Here is a 21,644-nt window from a genome sequence, read left to right as displayed (position 1 = left end):
TTTTCTCTAAACTTACAGCCATCAACCAAATGACTAGCATTCTCTATTGTACAGACTGGTACCACAACCTCCAGCTGGTCTTGCTGCATATAATCTCTCCTCTATATATCTTCCATATAGCTGCCAATCTTATTCCTCAAGCTAAGATCTGACTGTGACACATGCCAATTTAAAAAACCAGCTGTGACCTATTACTTTTAGGAGAAACTCTTCCTGCTATTTAGAGGCCTTCATATTCTGGCTCCAAACCTATCACATCATTCTCAAACTCTTCATATTCCAGTCAAACCAACCTATGTAATGCTCTCCCCATCAATGATATCCTGTCTTTCAACCCTATGTCTTTGCACAAGTGTGTCCTCCAATGGGAACCCCAGCCTCATTCAAGGCTTACCCCTCAAGTGTCTCCTCCTACCAGAGCCGATGAGTGATTCCCCTGAACACCTTCAAATTCATATTTTATTGTATATATTTTGTATTTACTTATCTATTGTTTTGTTCCAGCAGAATACAAATTCCGTGAGGGCAAAGACTTACTTTCCTACCCTTGACCATCTAACTTCTGCAACACACTACTGGGAATGACTACTTAAAGCAATTACCAAAAGCATCTTAACTGCTAAGCAAAATGGCTTTTTGTCAGGCTATTTCCATTCCTTGAACAACCCTTCCTCTAATATATTCCCTTACTCTTTGAAATACATAAAATATTCCTCTTTCCTGGTTCTCCTATTTATCTGAATCGTTCATGCACTCTATATTCCAGTCAAACTGAATTATTAAGGTATTTACCAAATTTATCCTCCCTCTTTTCATTTGCACAAATTGCCTGGCTCTCCTCCCATGCCTACGATGTGTACTTCTATGTTTGGCTCAGACTGCCACCTCAAGGAACTTTGTCTAGTCTTTCCAATAGTTCCTTCCATATCCTTCCATGATCTATTAACTTAACTGTATATGTGTTGTATTCTCCCAATAGATTTTAAACTACTTGAAGACAGGTACCTACTCCATTTTTGGCTTCCTATCCCCACTGCAACATACAATGTCTAGTCCACAGTAGGCTTTTTTTAAATGTTTAAATTGAAATGAAAGGTAACAGAAATTTATAAGTACACAAATTAAGAAAGAAACACAAATCTTGTTTTAATTTTGTGAAAAATTTTTCATTTAATAAAACTACAAATTCAAATATTATGGTTTTAGTTTGGAGATTTAACCTATGTTTAGTTTATCAATATTTGTTATGAATATTACATTTATAAAACTTTGTTAAAGAGGAAAATATCCAGAGACTTTTGATGTATATAATATATAATGAATATTATATGGTAGGGTCTAGCTCTGAGCTTCCCTTTTAGTTTTGGTACAAGCCTATTAGAGATTAAAAATATCCGCTCAAGATAAATTATAAAGTTTCACAAAGCTTTCAATCATTAAATTTATTTATCCACCTACTAGTTAGTAAATAGCTTAACAGTTTAGAATTTTGAGCCCTGAAGATTTCTATGTTACATGACAAAAGAATATAAACCAGTATCATTTTATAATGTGTTTTATTTATTAAAGAGCTAAAGTTCTGGGGCGGCCAGGTAGCACAGTGAGTAAGAGCATCAGCTCCAGTGTTGGAATGACCTGGGGATCGAATCCGGGCTCAGACAATTACCCACCCAGAAACACCTGGCCATGCAACCTTGAGCAAATTACTTAACCCCAATTGCTTAGGGGCAGCCAGGTGGCTCAGCAAGTAAGATCACCAGTTCCAGTGTCGGGATGACCTGGGAATCAAATCCGGGCTCAGATACTTAGCACCACACTCAGAAATAACTGGCCGTGTAACCTTGAGCAAGTTACTTAACCCTGATTGCTTAAAAAAAAAAAAAAGAGCTATAGTCCTATTTTAAAGATTTAATCTTCCAACCTGAAATATATACCAAAATAAGCTTTCAACTACTTTCAGGGGATCTTGTTGACATTTCAGATTTTTGTCAGTAAACAAAAATTTTAAATTAGTAATTTAACAGAATATGATCAAAAACTTTCTTTGCCTTCCATATCAACTCAACACATATGAAACAAATTCATTATGATTTAAGTTAATAGGTTAGGTGTCTTTCAACTATTTAAAAATGTTTGCCAAAAAACTTCTTTACCAAAACACTGAAATTCAAGTGGTCATTGAAAGAGTAGATACCTTCTTTTGCTCAAGGCCCACTGAATTCTTTATGTGGAGGAACATGACAACTGTAAAAATTCTACTGCAAAAGAGGTACATCTGAGAAAAGAGCCCTAAAAATACATTGAGCCATTTACACTATTAGAGCACCAGATCTGTATGACAGGCTAAAAAGGCTGCCATTTCTTACATTCTGACAATTGGCAACAAGAGACATTTGGATTCCAATGATACTTATTCTCCAAAGTTCAAACCTAAGGTCTCTGTAATAACTTGTCATGGGTTTTTATCATGAACCCTCTCTTACTTAATATTTTCAGGGTTTTTTAGTTACAAAAGAAAATACACACTATAAAGTTTAGGACTAAATTGATCTTGTAGTACTTTCTCTTCTTTGTCCTAAAATTATCTCTTGCAAACTATAAATGGGTGACTTTCAGTTCTAACAATCTCCTATTTTATAAACAAGTTTCTATATTTATTACTTTATACACTTCAGTCGCATTCCCTCTCATACTGTATCCTTCTAACAAAAACTGCTACTCATCTACTTCTTCTATCCCAATATAGAGACTCTTCATTCACAGTACAACTTGAACTACTCCTTTTTGAACTTTTGTAGCTCCAATATGACTTTGAGGTAGAACCAATATGTACATAACATTACTTGCATGAACATAAAAACAGTTTTATACAATGGTAAAACAAAGCTCTTGTGTTTCCAATATGACCCTACTGTACATTATTAACATTACAGAAATAATTCTTAAAATAGTTTTCTGATTTTAGTACAGCTAAATAGTTAATCTTTGTGCTAAGAAAACACTAGTCATCAACAAGTATTAACTGCCTGTCTAAACTGATTCTAGATACAAAAACTGATTTTAAGTACTACTAAAATGTGCAAAAATGTTGACAATAATGGAAAGGAATAAGCATTTATTTATATAGTTCTACTATGTGTTAGGCACTATGCTAAGGGTTATACAACTACCTCATCGAAAACTCACCACAATCCTGAGAGGTAGGTATTGTTATTTATCCCCATTTTATAGTTGCGGAAATTGAGGCAAAGAGAGGTTAAATGACTTACCCAGGTCACACAGCAAGGAAGTGTCTGAGGCTGGATTTGAAATCAGGTCCTCCTGACTCTAAGTCCAGCACTCTATTGTAACACCTACATGCCCAAGTCTCATATCATGTGACAGGCAGCATGGTACAGGAGGAAGAACACTAGATTTTATGTCAAAGGCTCTAGATTCATATTACAGTTCTGTTTCTATCTATCTAATCTTGTGATTACATTCAGGCATCTTTATTTTTTGTATATTTCACAACGGAACTATGGCAAGATTACCACTCAGAAAATATTTATTAAACGAAGATTAAATCACTACTGAGAAATTTTAACCCATATAATATGACTGACATTTTTTGGAAGAGCATACTTTACCTTTCGTAATTTGTGACTTATTTCAACCACTACTGCAGCTAAGAGAGTAGAAAGCATTCCTTGGTGTACTGATGTATTCATATGCCAAGACTGAACAGCACTTACAAATTCATCAAGAGGCACTTGAATAGAATAAAGTAACTAATACAAAAAAAAGAACACCTATTTTAATAGACTTAAAGGCATTTTTAAAATATTAATTCTGAAAACAAATAAAGATATTAAAAACAGCCCTCAAAATTCAAAGTCTGATTAACAAATCTGCAAAATATCAGTTCTCACAATTTCTCCTCTTTTAGTTTTTCAGCAATTTTAGTGCTTATTAGTTGACCCCTATCCGAAGGCAGTTTACAGAAACTCACACCTTAAGAGGTTTGCGATTGCCAATTTCTCTGGTGAAACATTTAATAAGGAAAGATGATTTACAGCAAAACTTTAAAACCATCTTATTACATTAGTCCATGTTATTCTTGCCATATACTGACTAGATCAGGGGTGGGGAACCTGAGGCCTTGAGGACACATGTAGCCCTCTAGGTCCTCAAGAGTGGCCCTCTGACTGAATCCAGTCTACACCTCAGGACCTAGAGGGTCACATGCAGCCTCGAGGCCACAGGTTCCCCACCCCTATACTAGAACATCAAAATCTATGATGTAGCAGTTTTCCCCATCAGTGTTTTGAGAATTTCTACCAATCTGGTAATGTTTTAGTACCCAAAAAAGTCTTTACTTCTTTAAACACAGCTTAAAAAAAACAACTGGCAATTTATGCCTCTTCTTAAATCATTTCTCCTACCCCTTGCTTCTTTTCACCTTAGCTCTCAGTTTGTTTCTCCTCAGCTCCCTTCTACTCCAGTTTCTCAGAAATGTGGCTGCGTATGGTAGAGTGGTCCATTTGTAGTTGTTGAGTCGTTTTTCAGTTGTGTTTGACTCTTTGTGACCCCATTTGGGGTTTTCTTGGCAAAAATACTAGAGCAGGTTGCCATTCCTTTTCCAGTTCTTTTTATAGATAAGGAAGCTGAGGTAAATGGAGTGAAGTGAGTTGTCCAGGGTCACAAAGCTTTAAGTATCTGAGGCCAAATCTGAACTCATGAAGATGAGTCTTTCTGACTCCAGTTCTGGCATTCTATCCATCATGCCACCTAATTGCCCTAGAGAGGTCTATAGTATAGTGTGAATTGGTAAACACTGACTTAATAGAAATAAATGCCATTCAAATGTTTTATGATGTCTGGCAACTCAATTCACTTCCCAAAGTTCCTGATTTGTAAAATAAGGTTATGACAAGATGATCTTCAAGTTCATCTCTATTTTTTTATGAATTTGGGGGAAAAAAAAGAAATTTTTTTCTAGCTGTGTAACCTTGAACAAGTCTATCAGTTTCACTATCTAAGGGGTGGATGGGAAATTGATGATCTCTAAGGTTTCTTACAAGTCTAAATCTATATATTTAAAAAGTATACAATTTATTTCTTTAAAACACATTGTCAAACAAAATAAAGATATTTTCCTAGCACTACACATAATCTTACATTAGTTTAAAGTAAACTGCATTTACAAAAAATAGGATGCATAATTTTAATTACCTGGGTTTGCTTTAATATTTTCACCAGTGAAGGCCAACAAACCAGAAATGAAAATTCAATTGTCTTTTAACCAAGGGTAAATCAAAGAACAAACAGTAGAAATTCAATAGGTCCTGAATGACTGATTGAAATTAAAAAATATATATATTCTTTGACTTTTCAGATGGACACAAATGGACAACCTGTTCATCTACTGATAATGCCCAAAAGAAGAAAAGTATAACAGCAAATACTCCAACATACTGAGTAGAATCTCTACACTGAATTTAAAGAAAAAATTCAATGTACAAAATTTTTAAAAGTATTGGAGGGGAAGGGGGAGTGAAGCTGGCAGAGTATTTTAAAGTAAAAATTTGATGTACAAAGTGAAAAAGTATCTGATTGGGGTGGGGATTGCTGGCAGGGTAAGCAGCAAGGCCAGTTACAGTCTAAGTCAATAGTAAGTGCTCAGATAAATGAAATAACATCACTCAAAATTTAAATGCAGAGTTTAAAAAAGTAGGTTTTGTTTGGGTACTTAAAAATGTTCAGGTCACTTTCTACATGACAAACTAACTCATTTTTAGCCTACTTCTGAACTGTAATATAAGTATACTTAGTAATATATGACAACAACTTGTATATTGCACCATATTTTTATTACAAGATGAAACCTTCTTCAAGGAAAAGCTATACCTCAACTCAATTCTGGTCATGAGTCAGAGTTTCATCTGGTCAGAGTTTCATCTAATCTGAAATTTTAACATAAATTACTTTATAAGAAAGCTATAGAAATACCTGCAGGCCTTCTTCTTCTTGCTTTTTGAAATTGTATGCAACGCATTCCAACATTTTTTGGAACACTTTCTGAATCAAATCAAAATAAGTTTCAACTTCTTCATTTGAATTAGATTTCTGAATTAAAGAACTTGCTGTCATCTCTTTGAGAATACAAAGGAATAAAGGAATGCAAAAATACCCATTCTCTAAAAAACAATGGGAGAAGGAAAGAAATGACAAATTAGTTTCATTAACATAATTAAATTTATACAAGTTTTTTGGTCACTTAATACAGTTATATGAATAGCATTATGCTAATTATACTGTCACATAAATTCTACTCTGATCTTTTGTGCAAATAAATACACATTGTTTCCCAAAAGTAAATGTAATCTCCTTGAGGGCCACACCAGTTTTGATTCAGTAACCCCAGAGACTAGCACAGTGTTGGTTATATAGCAGGTACTTAAAAATGTGCTTCCTGATTTAAAAAGGTATATTTTATCATAACTGATCTCAGATACTCAATATGAGTACGTCAAAAGAAAGCAAGCAAGCTTGTGCAGGTTTTAACAAGACAAAAAGACTCTGAGAATCAAAGAAATCTGAGTGATATTTTCATATCAGTGTGGCAGAAGACAGGTTTTTTTGTTTCTTTTTTTAAATTGACAGTTAATATAGAAACTATTTGTGATTATAAGTGTATTAAGGTTGTCACCATTATAATATCAATGTAATAAGATTATTATTACATAATGACAAAACAAACAACTAAGCAAAGTATGGTGGGAAAAAAAATAAAATTAAAAATAAAGTAACCACTACAGCCTTGAATGGAAATTGACTTGCACTCTCCAATGCAAAGGAAATGGTTAATTTGAATGGATTCAAAGATACAATCTTATGTTGCCTACAGGAAATATAGATAATTCATCAAGATATATTTACTGGTTCAACGACAAAGGATTTAATAAAATTTAAGTAGATTCCAGAAAATCTAGAACTATAACAATGCAATATGACAAAGTTGAATTCAAATTAGAAAGATGGGCAATGATTATCAAAGAAATTAATTAAAAGACAATTACAGGGTACCACTGACAATGAGAAAATGCTGAAGGTAAATATCTACATAGTTAATGGCATAGCAATTAATTTTATAAAGCAAGTTGCAAGAAGAATCAGAAAATAATTTTAAAACACCACCAATTAATAAACAGACAATCCCTCTCTTTAAGGAGCTCACAATCTAATGAATAGATAACAAAAAATACATACAAACAAGCTATACACAGGAAGTAAATAATAAGCAGAGGAAAGGTACTAGAATTAAGAGGAGTTGGGAAAGTCTTCCTGTGGAAGCCAAGATCATAGTTGAAATTTAAAGCCAGGGAAAATGTGAAGTAAGGTGACCTAGCCATACCAGATCTCAAACAGTAATACAAAGCAATAATCATCAAAAAAAATCTGGTACTAGCTAAGAAATAAAGTAGCAGACCAATGGAATAGATGAGGCACACAATACAGAGAAGTAAATGACAATAGTTATCTAGTGTTTGATAAATGCAAAGATCCAAGCATCTAATACAAGAACTCACCATTAAAAAAAAAACCTCACTATTTGACAAAAATTGCTGGTAAAAATGGAAAGCAGTTTGGCACAAAATAGGTCAAGACCAATATGTTACACCATATATCAAGATAAGGTCAAAATGGGTAAATGATTTAGACATAAAAGGCACACCATAAGCAAATTAGGGAAGCATGGGAGACCTAATACAGATAAAGGAAGAATTTCTGATGAAACAAGAGATAGAGAACATTACAAGGATTAAAATGGATGTTTTTGACTACATTAAATTAAAAAGGTTTTGTGCAAACAAATCCAATGCAGTCAAGATTAGAAAGAAAACAGAAAACTGGAGGGAAATGTTTATGACAGCATTCTCTGATATGGCTTTGTTTCTCAAATATGCGGAGAATTGCATCAAATTTTTAAAAATGTAAGATATTTCTCAATTGACAAATCGTCAAAGGATATGAAAAGGAAGTTTTCAGAGAAAGATATTAAAGGTATCTATAGTTTTATGAAAAAATTGCTCCACAAGACTATTGACTATTGTTGTTCAGTAACTTTTTAATCATGTCTGACTCTCCATGATCCCATTTGGGAGTTTTTTGGAAGAGATACAGGAATGGTTTGCCATTCCCTCTCCAGTTCATTTTACAGATGAGGAAACTGAGGCAAACAAGGTTAAATGATTTGCCCAGGGTTTCACAGCTAGTTAATGTCTGTGGCTGGATTTGAACTCAGGAAGAGCTTTTTTCCTGACTTAAGGCCTGGCACTCCATCCACTGCACCACCTAGCTGCCCATACTATTGATTAGAGAAATGTAAATTAAAACAACTCTGAAGCACTACCTGACACTTCCCAGATCAGCTAATATGACAGAAAATGTAAATGAAAATGTTGGAGGAAATGTGAGAAAACCGTGACACTAATGTACTGTTGGTGGAGTTGTGAACTAACTCAAACATTCTGGAAAGAAATGTGGAACTATGCCCAAAGGGCTATAAAACTGTGCATACTCTTTCACCTAGTAATACCACTACTAGGTTTATACCCCAAAGAGATTTAATAATAAAAGGAAACAGACCTATATGTACAAAAATATTTGTAGCTGTGCTTTTTGGGCATGCAAAGAATTAGAAATTGAGGGGATGCCCATCAATGTGGGAATGGTTGAAGTAGGTATGATATGATAGTGACGGATTATTACTGTGCTAAAAGAAATGACAAGCAGGAGGGTTTCAGAAAAACCTAGGAAAAACGTATATGAACTAATGCAAAGTGAAGTGAGCAGAACCAGGAGAATATTGTATACAGTAACAGCAATATTGTACAATGATCAACTCTGAATGATTTATTTATTCTCAGCAAAACAATAATTCAAGACAATTTCAAACGTCTTAAAATGAAAAATGCTATCCACCTCCAGAGAAAGAATAAACATATTTTGAATGAAAATCAAAACACACTTTCTTTATTTCTCTTGGGTTTTTTTGTTTGTCTTTCTATTACTGAAATCTCTCTACCTCAGATATCACTATTCCCAATACCAGCTTTTAGGCAACTAAAACCTTCAAAAATCCCAAATACCTCCCCCATTTATCTATACCCAGAAAAATTTTATTAAAAGCAATTTTGGCTTCTAAAGGCATGTTAAATAAAGTGGGCAACAGTATTCATACTATTAATTTTTAACAAAACACTGGAGATACAGAAAGGTTGTGTCAACTAAAAAATTGTATTTGTACTCTAATTATCAAAAAATGAAGTGTACCTGTTTGCAGAATTCCAAGAGTTATTTTTAAAAACTGCATATGAAACTTGGAATCTCCGAAGCCAATCATTACAGCATCCTTACACACTGTAATATAGGCCTACAAAAGAAAGAGATGTATTGAGACAAGGTATGATAATGATACAAATCACCATTAAAATAAAATTTTATAAAAAATTTAATGAAATTCAACCAAAGATTCTCTAACATTTGATAAATTAGAGCCTTTCTGGAAGATTTATATAAACATGAGATACTTCTTTAAGGACAGAGCATAAGATACTGACTCCCCAATTCACAAATACTATATTTTAGCATCTTAACCTTTTTGTTTTTAAAAAAAAAGCACAAGAAAAATAGTATTTCAATTAACAAAATGAATTCTGGTCGTTTATATTACTCTATGGTTTACAACTGTCCTTAATGCAAGGTAAATCCTAAACTTATAATTTTAAAGTGGATTAATAACAAAGTACAAAACCAAGCCAATCTACACTGAAAAAAATAAGCTACATTTCAAACAAAAAGCATTTTTTAAGTGCCACCTGGTAGAGATACTGTGCTAAGCACTGAGATTATAAAGAAAATCAAAAGAAAGTCCCTCTTTTCAAGGTCTCACAATCTAATGGAGATTCAAACCTGAATAGTTTTCTGGTATATCTCTCTACAAGACTTCAAGTGTTCCTCTTCCTGTTGATGAATAAAAGGTAGAACTTGGTTTTCTATCCAAAATCCAGTTTCTTCCAAAAGAGAGAGATAAAATTTTTCTTCTGAGCAAAACTACTCAACAATCAAAGAAAATAAAATCAGTAATGAATCTTATTTGTCAAAATGCTTCTTATGACATTGTAAGAGAACTTTAAAACTATATACCTTGTGGTAGAGATGAATACATAATCGACAATAGATAGTAAAGGCTCGTATAGCAGTTGCTTGATTGAAGTTAGGCGATTTTGCATCAGATGATTGTATAGCTGATATAATATCTTTCTGTAATATGGCAAATGGTTAAGTGACAAAGAATTTAAGGTTCATGTTCTCAAAGATATGCAAACTCACTAATTTTAGATAAGAACATCAGATATTGCAGTTCCAGTGATGCAATCAAAAAGTCACCTTGGATTTAGTTATATTTAGCCTTATGAAGTTTAAGTCCAACTAAAAGCTCTTTGTAGATTCAGAATGAGAATAAAATAACTATATTTGGACTTAATTTGTGGAACACAGGGATGAAGTCATGTCCTCTTATAGGATAATACAAAATTCAAGGGTCTTGTCATACTAATTACTTAATAACACTATTAATTCCAAAAGTATATAAGAATAGCTTTTGAAATAAAGTACCACAATAATGCAAAAAGAAAAATCTAAAAAGGCTAGGATGAAAAAATAATCAAAAGAAAGAAAAAATGTAAATGCCTACTACTACTAGAACAGCTGACAACATAAAATGGGCAATAGGATATAAGAATATCTAAAAGAAGGCAGGCCAGAAAATAGAAACTTAGATGACAGAAATCAATTAATAAATACCAGATATAATTAACAGTTGTGAACAAATTTGATTAAGTAAAAAGCACCATAAAAAACACAAGTTCTGATTAGAAAGTACTAATCAATCAGTAAGCATTTATTAAGCACCTACTATAGCCTGACATTGTGCTAGACTGGGGAAAAAACGAAAATAAACTACATATAGGATTGATGGTATATCTCTCAAAATTACAAAATAGAAAATCAGTTTTATATATATTTTCTATATTTCTGTTATATATATGGAAATATACTTTTGATATTTAAGTTCAGAATTAAACAATGATGAGGGGAAAATGTTTTTTTTTAACTCTATAGTGTTTCCTTATGACATACCACTCAGTCTCAACTCCTTTACCAGGCCTTTAACTCTTCATAATATGGAGATACTCCACTTTTTTAGCCTAATCTCATTTACTACTCTTCCCCTACATACTCCATACTGACTAATATGAATAAATCTGTGTCTAGAAGAATCCTGGATCTTCCTGACTTCTATGCCTTTGTTCATAATGTTTCCTATTTACGGAAAGACCTTTTTCTTCCTTTTCATCTCCTATTCACACTTTCAGGCCTTGTTTATTCAAGTGTCAATAGCTTCGTGAAGTTTTATCTATTCAGGAAAAATCTCCCTAGCAAGATCTCATAAAGTTCTTTGTTTGCTCTTCTATACTATACGAGTATATTATGTGTCTACGTGCCATAACCTGCCCCCATTCCCATTGAATGGCTAGTTCCTCTCATAATAAGTTCCAAGAGAATAGGGAGTATATCCTAAACTTTCTATATCCTAAAGTTACTTATTTCTTGATCCTTTCATGTAACTAATTAGCTGTCTAGTTCAAGGTTTACCTGTTCTATGAATGGTTCCCCAGGTATTCTCACCCAACCCCGATTTTGTCTGTCCCTAAACTCATAAAATATATGTGAAATGTATCATATAATTTAACCAATAATTGAAGGCTCAGTTGTACTGGTTAATAGTTTTTTCACATTTTAACTTCATCTTCCCAATCCATCTTAACCAAGATGCTCAGAAGACCCAGGTTCTTGTTTAGATCTTGTCATATACTCTGATTCTGCATTTGACCAAGGGCCAGACACAACTTTCTGGACCTAAATTTCCTCATCTATAAAATGAGGTAACTGAACTAGATAATCTTTATGGCCATTTCAAGACCTGATATTATATTGATAATACAAGCATGTGAAATCTGAACATTCTAACAGTATCTAGTCTTAATCAACATCTGGTATTTCCATTATGAAAAAAATTACCTTTGAAGTTTCAAGTGCTTTCAAAAGACTATTTAGTCTCTTTTCAGGGAGAGAAAGCAGGAAATCTCGATTCTTATTGTAAAGCAATAAGTACTCTAGGTAATCCAACGCCAATTCAGGCTTTGCCTGACGTGAATCCTGAATTCGTACTTGACGTTTAGAAGCTGGCTTACTCTGAATAAAAGGAAAGTACACACTAAACATTACAATGAATAGTAAAAACAAGACAAAGAATTTCTAATTAAGAGCATCTTAATGTATACATGTATATGTTTATAGCTAAATAGAAACATATCTAAAAATTATTGTGGACTTCTGGGAGGGGTCGGGGGGATGGAAAAAAAAGAACAAAGTAAAAAAGTACACAGCAAAGAACAAAAGAAAACTCACAAAGAAGCAAAGATGGACAGCTCTCAACACAAGTATCATTTATCATATAAGCTTTCTTGAAATGAAAATTTATTGTTACATATTTTAAATCCTCTCATGTTCTGCTATGCACACGTTTTATTTTCTTTCTAACTTTGTATTTGAGTTTATGATTTTTTAAAAAAGAGCATCTTCATGTAACAAAATGCTACATAAACATACTATTAAATAAATGTTTAAAATTCAAAAATTCACATACTCTCTTTTTGGACTCTCCATCTGGCAACCAATCACAAATAAGCTCAAAGATATGTCCCACTTGACCCCAAGAACAAAGACAATCTATTAGGGTATGATACTTGTTTTCTGTAGATTCCTCTTCTTGATTCCTCAATGCAGAGATCACTCCACAGCTAAAAATTCCAAAAACATAAATATCTATTTAAGAAGGTAAAAGAAATTCACTGTTTCTAAAATAGGAGAAATACCCAGATCCTTCAATTATTGGTACATGAGCTCATACTATAGTATTTATTTTCAATTTTTTTCAGCACAAAACAAGGGCTGGAATAAGTACAAATAAGAAAACATTATAGATATATCTCAGTAAAATTTTTAACATTTTTGGAGAATGGTCCTCAAAACCTTACCCTCAAAAGAATTTACAGTAATTGATTTTTTGCAGTTAAAAGGTAGCACAGTAGAGAGAGAACTGAGCTTGGGAATCAGGAATATCCATTTTCTTTTCTTTTTTTTGCTTTTGGGAAGGTAATTGGGGTTAAGTGACTTGCCCAAGGTCACACAGCTAGTTTTTAATGTTAAGTGTCTGAGGCTGGTTCTGAACTCAGGTCCTCCTGACTCCAGGGCCAGTGCTCTATTCACTGCACCACCTACCCGCCCCCAGAGACATTCATTTTCATGAGTTCAAATGCAGCCTCAGACACTTATTAATTGTGTGACCCTGAGCAAGTCACTTAACCCTGTTTGCCTCAGTTTCCTCATCTCTAAAATGAGCTGGAGAGGGAAATGGCAAACCACTGCAGTATTTTTGCCAAGAAAATCCCAAGCGGAGTTATTAAGAGTTGGAGACAACTGAAAAAGAGTTGAACAAAAATAGGAAGACAAACTATTTTGTGGTTCTCTTTCTTTACAGAAGTCTATTTTCTAATATTCACTTAAAAGTTTTGAGAATCTTATGCTAAAAACATAGACAAATAGGCAATTTTAAAGGGATGATTGTACATTCTCTGAGACTTTTGTGTGTATTTATGAAACATTTTAAATATACATTCTTAAATATTCCTAGCTTTATAGTACAGGTATGCACTGACCAACAGTGCCTTACAATAAAGTCATGAGTGCATTATGATACATATCCCAGCTGACGTTCATATAATCCAACTGCCAGAAACCAGTTACTCTATTAAAGCCTATACAGTGGTGGGGAACCTGCAGACTTGAGGTCATATGTGGCCCTCTAGAGAAGCTCTCTGATGGAATCCAAACTTCACAGAACAAATCCCCTTAATAAAAGGATTTGTTCTATAAAACTTGGACACCGTCAAAAGGCTAAACCCAAGGACCTAGAAGGCCTCCAGGCCATAGGTTCCCCACCCCTGCCCTATGCCCATGGCCACTTCAGGCACCCCTCTGCCTTGGTACTTGCCTTTCAATGCCAATTCTTTTAGTTATTCCCAACCTAAGACCATCTACACATTCTAAGGCAACTCTACCTATCTACCTTTGCCATTCAACCTTACCAAGGATCACATCTTTGGCTTCTAACATTGTTCATATGTTATTCACTACCCCATATCCCTTTATTGTTGTTACATCTACAGTCATATCTCACAGCATCTAATAACACAAGTAGGGTAAGCCTATAATTAAGTCTTACTCTAATTTTCTAAATGTTCAAAAAAATCATCTACAGGGCAGCTAGATGTACTGTAGTGAATAGAGCACCTGCCTTGGAGTCAGGAGGACCTGAGTTCAAATCTGGCCTCAAATGCTTAATGCTTACTTGCAGTGTGATCTTGGACACTTGACCTCTATTAACTGTGCCACCTAGCCACCCCTAATGATCTTTTTTTATTCTAAAGCTCCGAACCTTAAAGTGCTATGAAAAAATTCAGTAACATTGTTGCCAAAGGCCAAAGAAGATTAATTTTGGCTTCCTATAAGATAGTAAATACTAAAAACCACTATTTTTCATGTATTGTTCCAGTTGTTCATTTTCAGGGTTAGGTTCTCCTAGATGGTATTTAGGGCACGTGCCCAGTGGTGAGATTCTTATACTCTTTCTAGAGGTATGATACAGAAATATCAATGAAAGTCACCCTCCCTTAATTCCCCCACCTACTATATAGTTCTTATGTCTACTTTTTCCTCAATATGTGATATACTTTCACTCTACCTACTTTGAGTGCCATATCCATTTTCCATAAAATACAAATTAGGTTACCCAGTAGGGATGTTACAGCATCCAGACATGTGTGCTAATGTTATGTTCAAAATAAAAACCATAGTAAGTACAGTAACATTGACATATTTGTTCCAATCCACACTTAAATGTTTTTGCTGCAACAATTTCAGTTATACGCTATTTTGGGAGAATGTGACTAAGGTGAGTCTCTTCCCAAAATAGTTTTCATCTCCTTTAATTTTTGCTGTTTTAGTGAGGCATCCTACTCAACATTTTTATTCCATGTCATTTTTGTGACATGACAAATTAGCGTAAGTCCTAAGACAGTGTAATATTTCCCTCACCTCCAGCAAGGCAAACATTCCCTATTGAAAAAAGGGACTTCTATGCTCTATATGAAGATCATCAAGAAATAATAATGATCATGGTCAATGTCCAAATTTTAATTCATTTCCCATTTTTTTAATCACAAGCTTTTGTATTTTAGTTTCAAAGTTGCTATAATTAAAAACAATGTCTTCTCACCTCTACCTTTTATAAAATCATCTGTAACTTCACTTGAGAGAAGCAGGAACTTGAGGTTTAGGAAATCCCTTCTAATTTGGTGGCTATTGCTCTAACTCAAGGGTTCTTAAACCCTCTTGTTCATGGACTCCTTTTGTTGTCTGATGGAGCCTATGGACCAACCTATTCTCAAAATAATATTTGCTGCCTACATTAGTAATGAAAGGAAATGATAGACTTCATTTAAAACTTGGCGAAGATAGAGATATAGTTTTTTTTTCCCCATCCAAGATACTGCACCTCCCTCCAAAAATTATACTACCCATAGACCCCATGTTAGGAAACTCTGCTCTAAACAGTATATCATTTGAGTATCCATGGAGAGTTGATGGCTCTCATGTCTGTAACCAGTCTGTTGAGATGCAGCCAACTTCTAAAGAACTATAAACTAAGGGGTTATCCATCACTTAGGAAATAGCTGAATCAAATATGTTAAAGGAATATAGTAGAATATTACTGTACCATAAAAAATGATAAAAGGGATGGTTTCAGAAAAACCTGGGAAGACTTGTATGAACTAATGAAGAACACAGTAAGCAGAAACAGGAAAATGGCCTATGTAACAATAACAATATTCTAAAAATGAACAACTCTGAAAGACAAGGATTCTGGTCAATGCAATATCCAATCGTGATTCTAGATAACCAATGAAGGAGCTCGCTACCCCCCTCCTGAGAAGTGATGAATTTCAATATGGAAAATGAGATATTCTTAGAGACAGCCAGTGTGGGATTTTGTTTTTATTTAGAAGGGTTTTGTTTTGCTTTTTTCCCCTTTTTTTGGAAGGGAGGAATGGGGGAAGGCAGAGAAAGTAGATGCTTATTTAGAAAAAATAAAATTTAAGAAAATGATATAGCCAACTTAAATTTTATGCTGTAATATTCAATATTCACCATTTCTAATATCTTCCTTCAATTCTCTTCTTAAAAGAAAATATTATTTATATACAAGGGTGAAGCTTTTGAATAACCCTCAAACCAGAACTCTGTTCATTTCTTAATCCTATACCATATTTTTCAAGACTCTTCATTATCCTTCCCTCTGCCTACTTTCCCAATTATGCCAAGTATTGAACTATATCTTGACTTCATTTGGAGGATTTGTTAAGTTTTTCATAAAATTTTCCAGTGTATCCATCCTCTACATAGATGCTAACAAATAAGCTGCCATTCTCTTATGGTGGTCCATTTATCTAGTTTTATCATGCATCATTTATTTCAAGCATAGATGACCAAGAGTCATATAATAGTCATATAAGAGTCATATAACAGTATGTGTCTTATTTGTCCTTGAGTTCAACCAACATAAAAATGTGTGTATATGCATGCACACACGCACATATATACATACATATATGCATATACACATGTTTATACAGATATATGTATGTGTGTATACACACATGCATGTGCACATACATTCTCATGATTATCTATATTGCTCTTATGTGTATATGTATATTATACATTTTAATTAACTTTTTATGATTAGGGCTAAAAAAAATTCATCAGCTGTTAACCAACTTTCTTGTAATTAACCTGTCTAAATAAATAAATAAAGGAATCCGTGGATCACCTATCAATGAGATACACAGGTCTTTTAATTTGGTACCATCTAATAGGGCTTGTATTCCACTGAAGTAGCTTTTAAGATCCCAAGATCATCTACCTACAACCATGAGGCCTTGGAACTTTAATGGAAGATAAACATACACACACGCACGCATGCACGCATATAACAGAAGCAAAATATCACAGAATTTAAAACATATATACTTAATTCTATGATATTGTCTCCACCTTTCCTTATGGATTAAAGTAAATAAAATTAATTATGCTTTGAGAATTTGTCACCACCACTTGAAATAAGTATCAAAAAAGCAGGTCTGAAAATGACTTGAGCTCTACGTAGTTCCTTCACTTTTCTGTAAAAATCAAGATGCTCTCTACCTCCTTCTATGGGTAAAAGTGCAGATAAGAACAAATTATAGGTTAAATGTACAAGTTCCCCTTTTGTTCTTTAATATTTATTAGACTGTTTTAGTAAGTTCAGTCTTCTTAATAATTAAACAAATAAAAGAACGAAAAAGTCATCTCCGAGTCCCCAAATTTAAAAAATCCACACTGTACCTGAATGGGGGTACTGTAGATGCTGGCATAAAAGACAGTAACATAAATAATGGAATCTTGCAACGATCATCCTAGGAATAAGAAAATATAAATTAAAGAATAATATATAATGCTGAAAGCTTCCTTATCCAAAAAAAGAGTTGCCATTAACTTTTGCAAGGAATCAATCTGGTATAATATGAAGTAAAGAGTAGAATAATGGGTAATATTTAACACTTTAAAATGCTTTTTTTTTTGCCTTTCCCAAAAAGCAACTTTATAACTGATGGACGTCAGTCACTGAAAAGGACTTCAGCAACTATTTAGTCTAACATTCCTAAACAAGAATTCCCTTTATAACACAGGCAACAGATGGTCATTCATCCTTTATTTGAATAAGTAAAGGAAGGAATATAAGGGGTATCCCAGTTCTTCAACAATGCATTCCACTTCTGGATATACATCTATCATTTCAAAGTTTTTTCTTACCTTTACTATAAATCTGCCTGTGTTATTTTTAACAAATTTCTGCTACTTCTATTCTAGTGTCATGCAGAAAAAGTGTAATCTAATTTCTATATGGCAGACCTTTAGATAGTTTAAAATAGCCACCATGTCCAGTCCTAAGTCTTCTCTGTCCCAAGCCAAGCATTCCCAGTTTTTTCAACTATTCTTCAGGGCATTCACCATTCTGGTTACACTTCTGAAGACACTCAGCTATTTCAATATATCATGTTCATAACAAGTGATGTTTAGTTTGATACTCACTGTAAAGTGCTTAAGGTACTCTGGAAGCACAGAAGCAAACTTGCTGATGGTGTAAGCTTTTGCTTCTTTATTATGTTCCAAAGTTTTACAAATGCTTTTCCACAAAATTACAATGACTTCCAATAAACCTGCCATAGAAGGTATGTCATTTATTGACAATGTATTCTCCAGCACCTGAAGAGAAAATAATTTTATTGTGGCAAAGTAAAATTAAAAGACAGTCTTTAGCACTTAAAAACAAATTTTAGAAACATACAGCTAACAGATGCCTTAAGTCACCTAGTCTACCATCTATTCCTCTAGCAAGATATTGTCTCAAAAATATAAAGAGTTATTCTGTTTTCATCAAGACTCCTAACACTTAGTATAAGAATTTAAAAAATCATACCATGAATTACAGAGTGAAGCTGAAAAACTTTTATATATATTAAAAAAAACTGAGTTTGAATCATTTCCTTCCCCTACTTTCAGGAAAATGAAAATAATATCAAGAGAATAAAAACTTCCCTTTATTTTTACTACATTGCCTGGCTTATAACTCACGTACTTATGTTCATTATTAACTTTAATACATTCAAATAAAGGATTATGAAATTCCATATACTTAAAACTTAATCTGCACAAAAAGCCAAGATGGTATAAAAAAACCTATGATTATATGAGGGAACAGTTTCCCTAGAAGTTTTCAATTATGAATTGGGCTACTCTATTAATTACTGATCATGATGAATGTCTCCTCAATCACATAAAGCTTTTAAAAATGCAAAAAGCAATATTTTACTTGTCTTAATTACACAGATATTCCTGTATTGGTTAAATTTTAGATACCAGGATTTTAAACTTGAATAATGAACTAAGTCATGTATATTTAATTTTAGTACCTAACACACCATTTTACTTATAGAATTTAGGGAACCTATGCTACCACCTTTGCATTTTGTGTTATCAAAAGCAGCTATATTCCTTTATATAGTATTATGTCTAAACCCCACAAATCAGTCTATGTCCCACAACAATTAACAATATGGTTCGTAACGTTATCTTGCTCTCTATGGTCTCTAACAAGAATGTCAGTTAAAGGAATAAAATAAAATTATAATTTAATGACACAAAAACTTTTTATACATTATTTTACTAGAGACAAACTTATGATTGCCTGATAAATATATGTTCCAGAATTCACTTTTTAAAAATTCAACACAATTCACTGAATATTTATTGCTTTCCCCCAAACCTGAAATATGCTTATCTCTAACCTCTGCTTTACTGAGTGTCTCTCTTCCTTTAAGATGAAGCTCAGGCTATTTTCTGCATGAATCCTTTCCTAATCCCCCTACCTGTTACTACTCTTGCTCCCAAACTGCCTTATATATAACTACTTAGGTTAGAATTTTATTTATTCACTTTATATTTGTGCTATATACATTTTTATAAGTACTTGCTATCTCCTCCATTAAGGAAGGATGGAACCAAATAATGACTAGCATTTATTATATGTCAGGAACTGTGCTAAGCACTGGGGGTACTAACACAGGCAAAAATAGATTCCCTGACCTCATGGAATTAACATTGTATTGGGGAAGACAACAAACAAAAAGGAGTAGAAAGAGGTGAAGGAAGAGAATGAAGGTTCCTGGGATAGGAGTATGTTTTTTAAGTTCAGAGAAAACCAGGAATGAGTGAAGGGAGACTGGCCACTCCATAAAATGAAGGTTATAGGAAGATCTCACCAATAGGAGAAGGGGCAAGTCATGCAGGGAAATACTGTGAAGCAGCCACAGGTGTTGAGCGAATTACATTAGAATGTGAGCTCTTTTTGAAAAAGAAAAGTTTCATTATTTGTATTCCCTGGTAGATTGCAGATACTTAATAAATGCTTCTTATTTGATTCTATGAGGTGGAAGGGAAGACAGAATGCATGGAGGACAGCCAGTACAAAGGTAAAGAGACAGAAGATGGGGAATCCTGTGTTAGGAACTAAAATAAAACCACTTAATTACTGAGCAAGGCAAAGGGAAGAGGGTACAGTAAGGCTACAGAGGTTGTAGCAAGGATGTAAAGAGCTTTAAAAGCTAAATAGGAGAGTTGATTTGTGATTCTAGAGGCAATAAGGATTCTAGAGGCAATAAGGAGGCACTAGAGTTGACAGTAGGTGAGTCATATCATTAGAGAAGTAACGTCCTGTGTGAAGAACAGAGAAAAGGTAAATCTAGCTAAATTACAAAGTAGAGATGGGGAACTAATATCCACTAAAACTGTAAGGAAAAGTTGGGGTCAAGTTATGTAGGGCTTTAAAAGCCCTCAAACCAAAAGAGTTTTATATTTGACTTTAATAAAAATAACTACATTTACAAAATGCTTTAAGGTTTATAAAATCCTATACAAATGTTATGTCATTTGATCCTAATAACATCCCTGTGAGTTTGGTGCTATTATTATCCCCATTTTGCAGAAGAAAAAACTGAGTTAAATGACTTGCCCAGGATCATACAGCTCTTGTCTTAGATGAGCTTTAAATTCAGGTCTTCCAGTGCTCTTGGCATCAGTGTAGAATAGAGTGGAGTGGAGAGAGACTTGAGGCAGGAAGGTCAATTAGATAGCTACTTCAATAATCTATGTAAGAGGTAATGAGGATCTAAACTAAGTTGATTAACGATATAAGATACAGGATGCCAGAAATGTGAAGGCAAAAACGGCAAGATGGAGAAACTGGTTGGATATGTGGGGTAAGGGAAGAGTGAAGAGTCAACCTCAGACTTATCAGTCTGGGAGACTAGAAGAATGGTGGTACCTTTACAAAAATAGGGAAGCTTGTAAGAAGACAGGGTTTCCTAATCTCCTTAACTGCTATAGTGTCCTCTGTCTCAAGCTTCCTGATATTTAACTATTTTGTATTTATTTGTATTAATTTTCTTTACATGTATTCTGTACATATTTATATGTGTCCTTACTTCTTCCCCCAACAGAATCTAAGTTCCTTGTGAAAAGATTGCTTCATTCTTTGAATATGTATCCCCAAGACTTAGTACTATATCTAGTAGTACATACCATTTAATAAATACCTGCTGACTGACTCAAACACTATCCAGTCCATCCAAACTGGACTTCTTGATCTTCCTCATCAATGAAACTCCCATTTCCCATTCCTATGCCTTTGCACTAATTATACCTGGTTCTACCTGGAATGAACGCCTATCTCAATACTATCTTACAAGTCCATACTTCCTTTAAACTCTGTTCAGGCAACATCTACTACACAAAGCCTTTCCTAATCCCTTCAA

General features: G+C 33.8%; 1 protein-coding gene across 6 annotated transcripts in view; it reads right to left on the bottom strand.

The window, feature by feature from the left end:
• The window catches only part of NCAPG2 (non-SMC condensin II complex subunit G2), an 89,780-nt gene that overhangs the window by 24,093 nt on the left and 44,043 nt on the right, over positions 1–21,644 (bottom strand). For all 6 annotated transcript variants that reach the window (XM_069086079.1, XM_069086080.1, XM_069086076.1 and 3 more), the window contains exons 17-25: positions 18,364–18,537; positions 17,617–17,687; positions 12,758–12,911; positions 12,130–12,303; positions 10,192–10,308; positions 9,958–10,098; positions 9,319–9,418; positions 5,992–6,179; positions 3,630–3,770 (exon numbers count right to left, since the gene is read on the bottom strand). In XM_069086079.1, coding sequence (XP_068942180.1) covers positions 3,630–3,770; positions 5,992–6,179; positions 9,319–9,418; positions 9,958–10,098; positions 10,192–10,308; positions 12,130–12,303; positions 12,758–12,911; positions 17,617–17,687; positions 18,364–18,537 — 1,260 coding nt within the window. The remainder of the gene's footprint in view (positions 1–3,629; positions 3,771–5,991; positions 6,180–9,318; positions 9,419–9,957; positions 10,099–10,191; positions 10,309–12,129; positions 12,304–12,757; positions 12,912–17,616; positions 17,688–18,363; positions 18,538–21,644) is intronic.

Source organism: Petaurus breviceps, unplaced genomic scaffold (genome assembly GCF_028583685.1).
Source record: "Petaurus breviceps papuanus isolate PSGF00001 unplaced genomic scaffold, PetGlider_PUasm1.0 178, whole genome shotgun sequence".
NCBI classification, from domain to species: Eukaryota; Metazoa; Chordata; class Mammalia; order Diprotodontia; family Petauridae; genus Petaurus; species Petaurus breviceps.
This window is presented reverse-complemented; position numbering and strand designations above follow the sequence as displayed.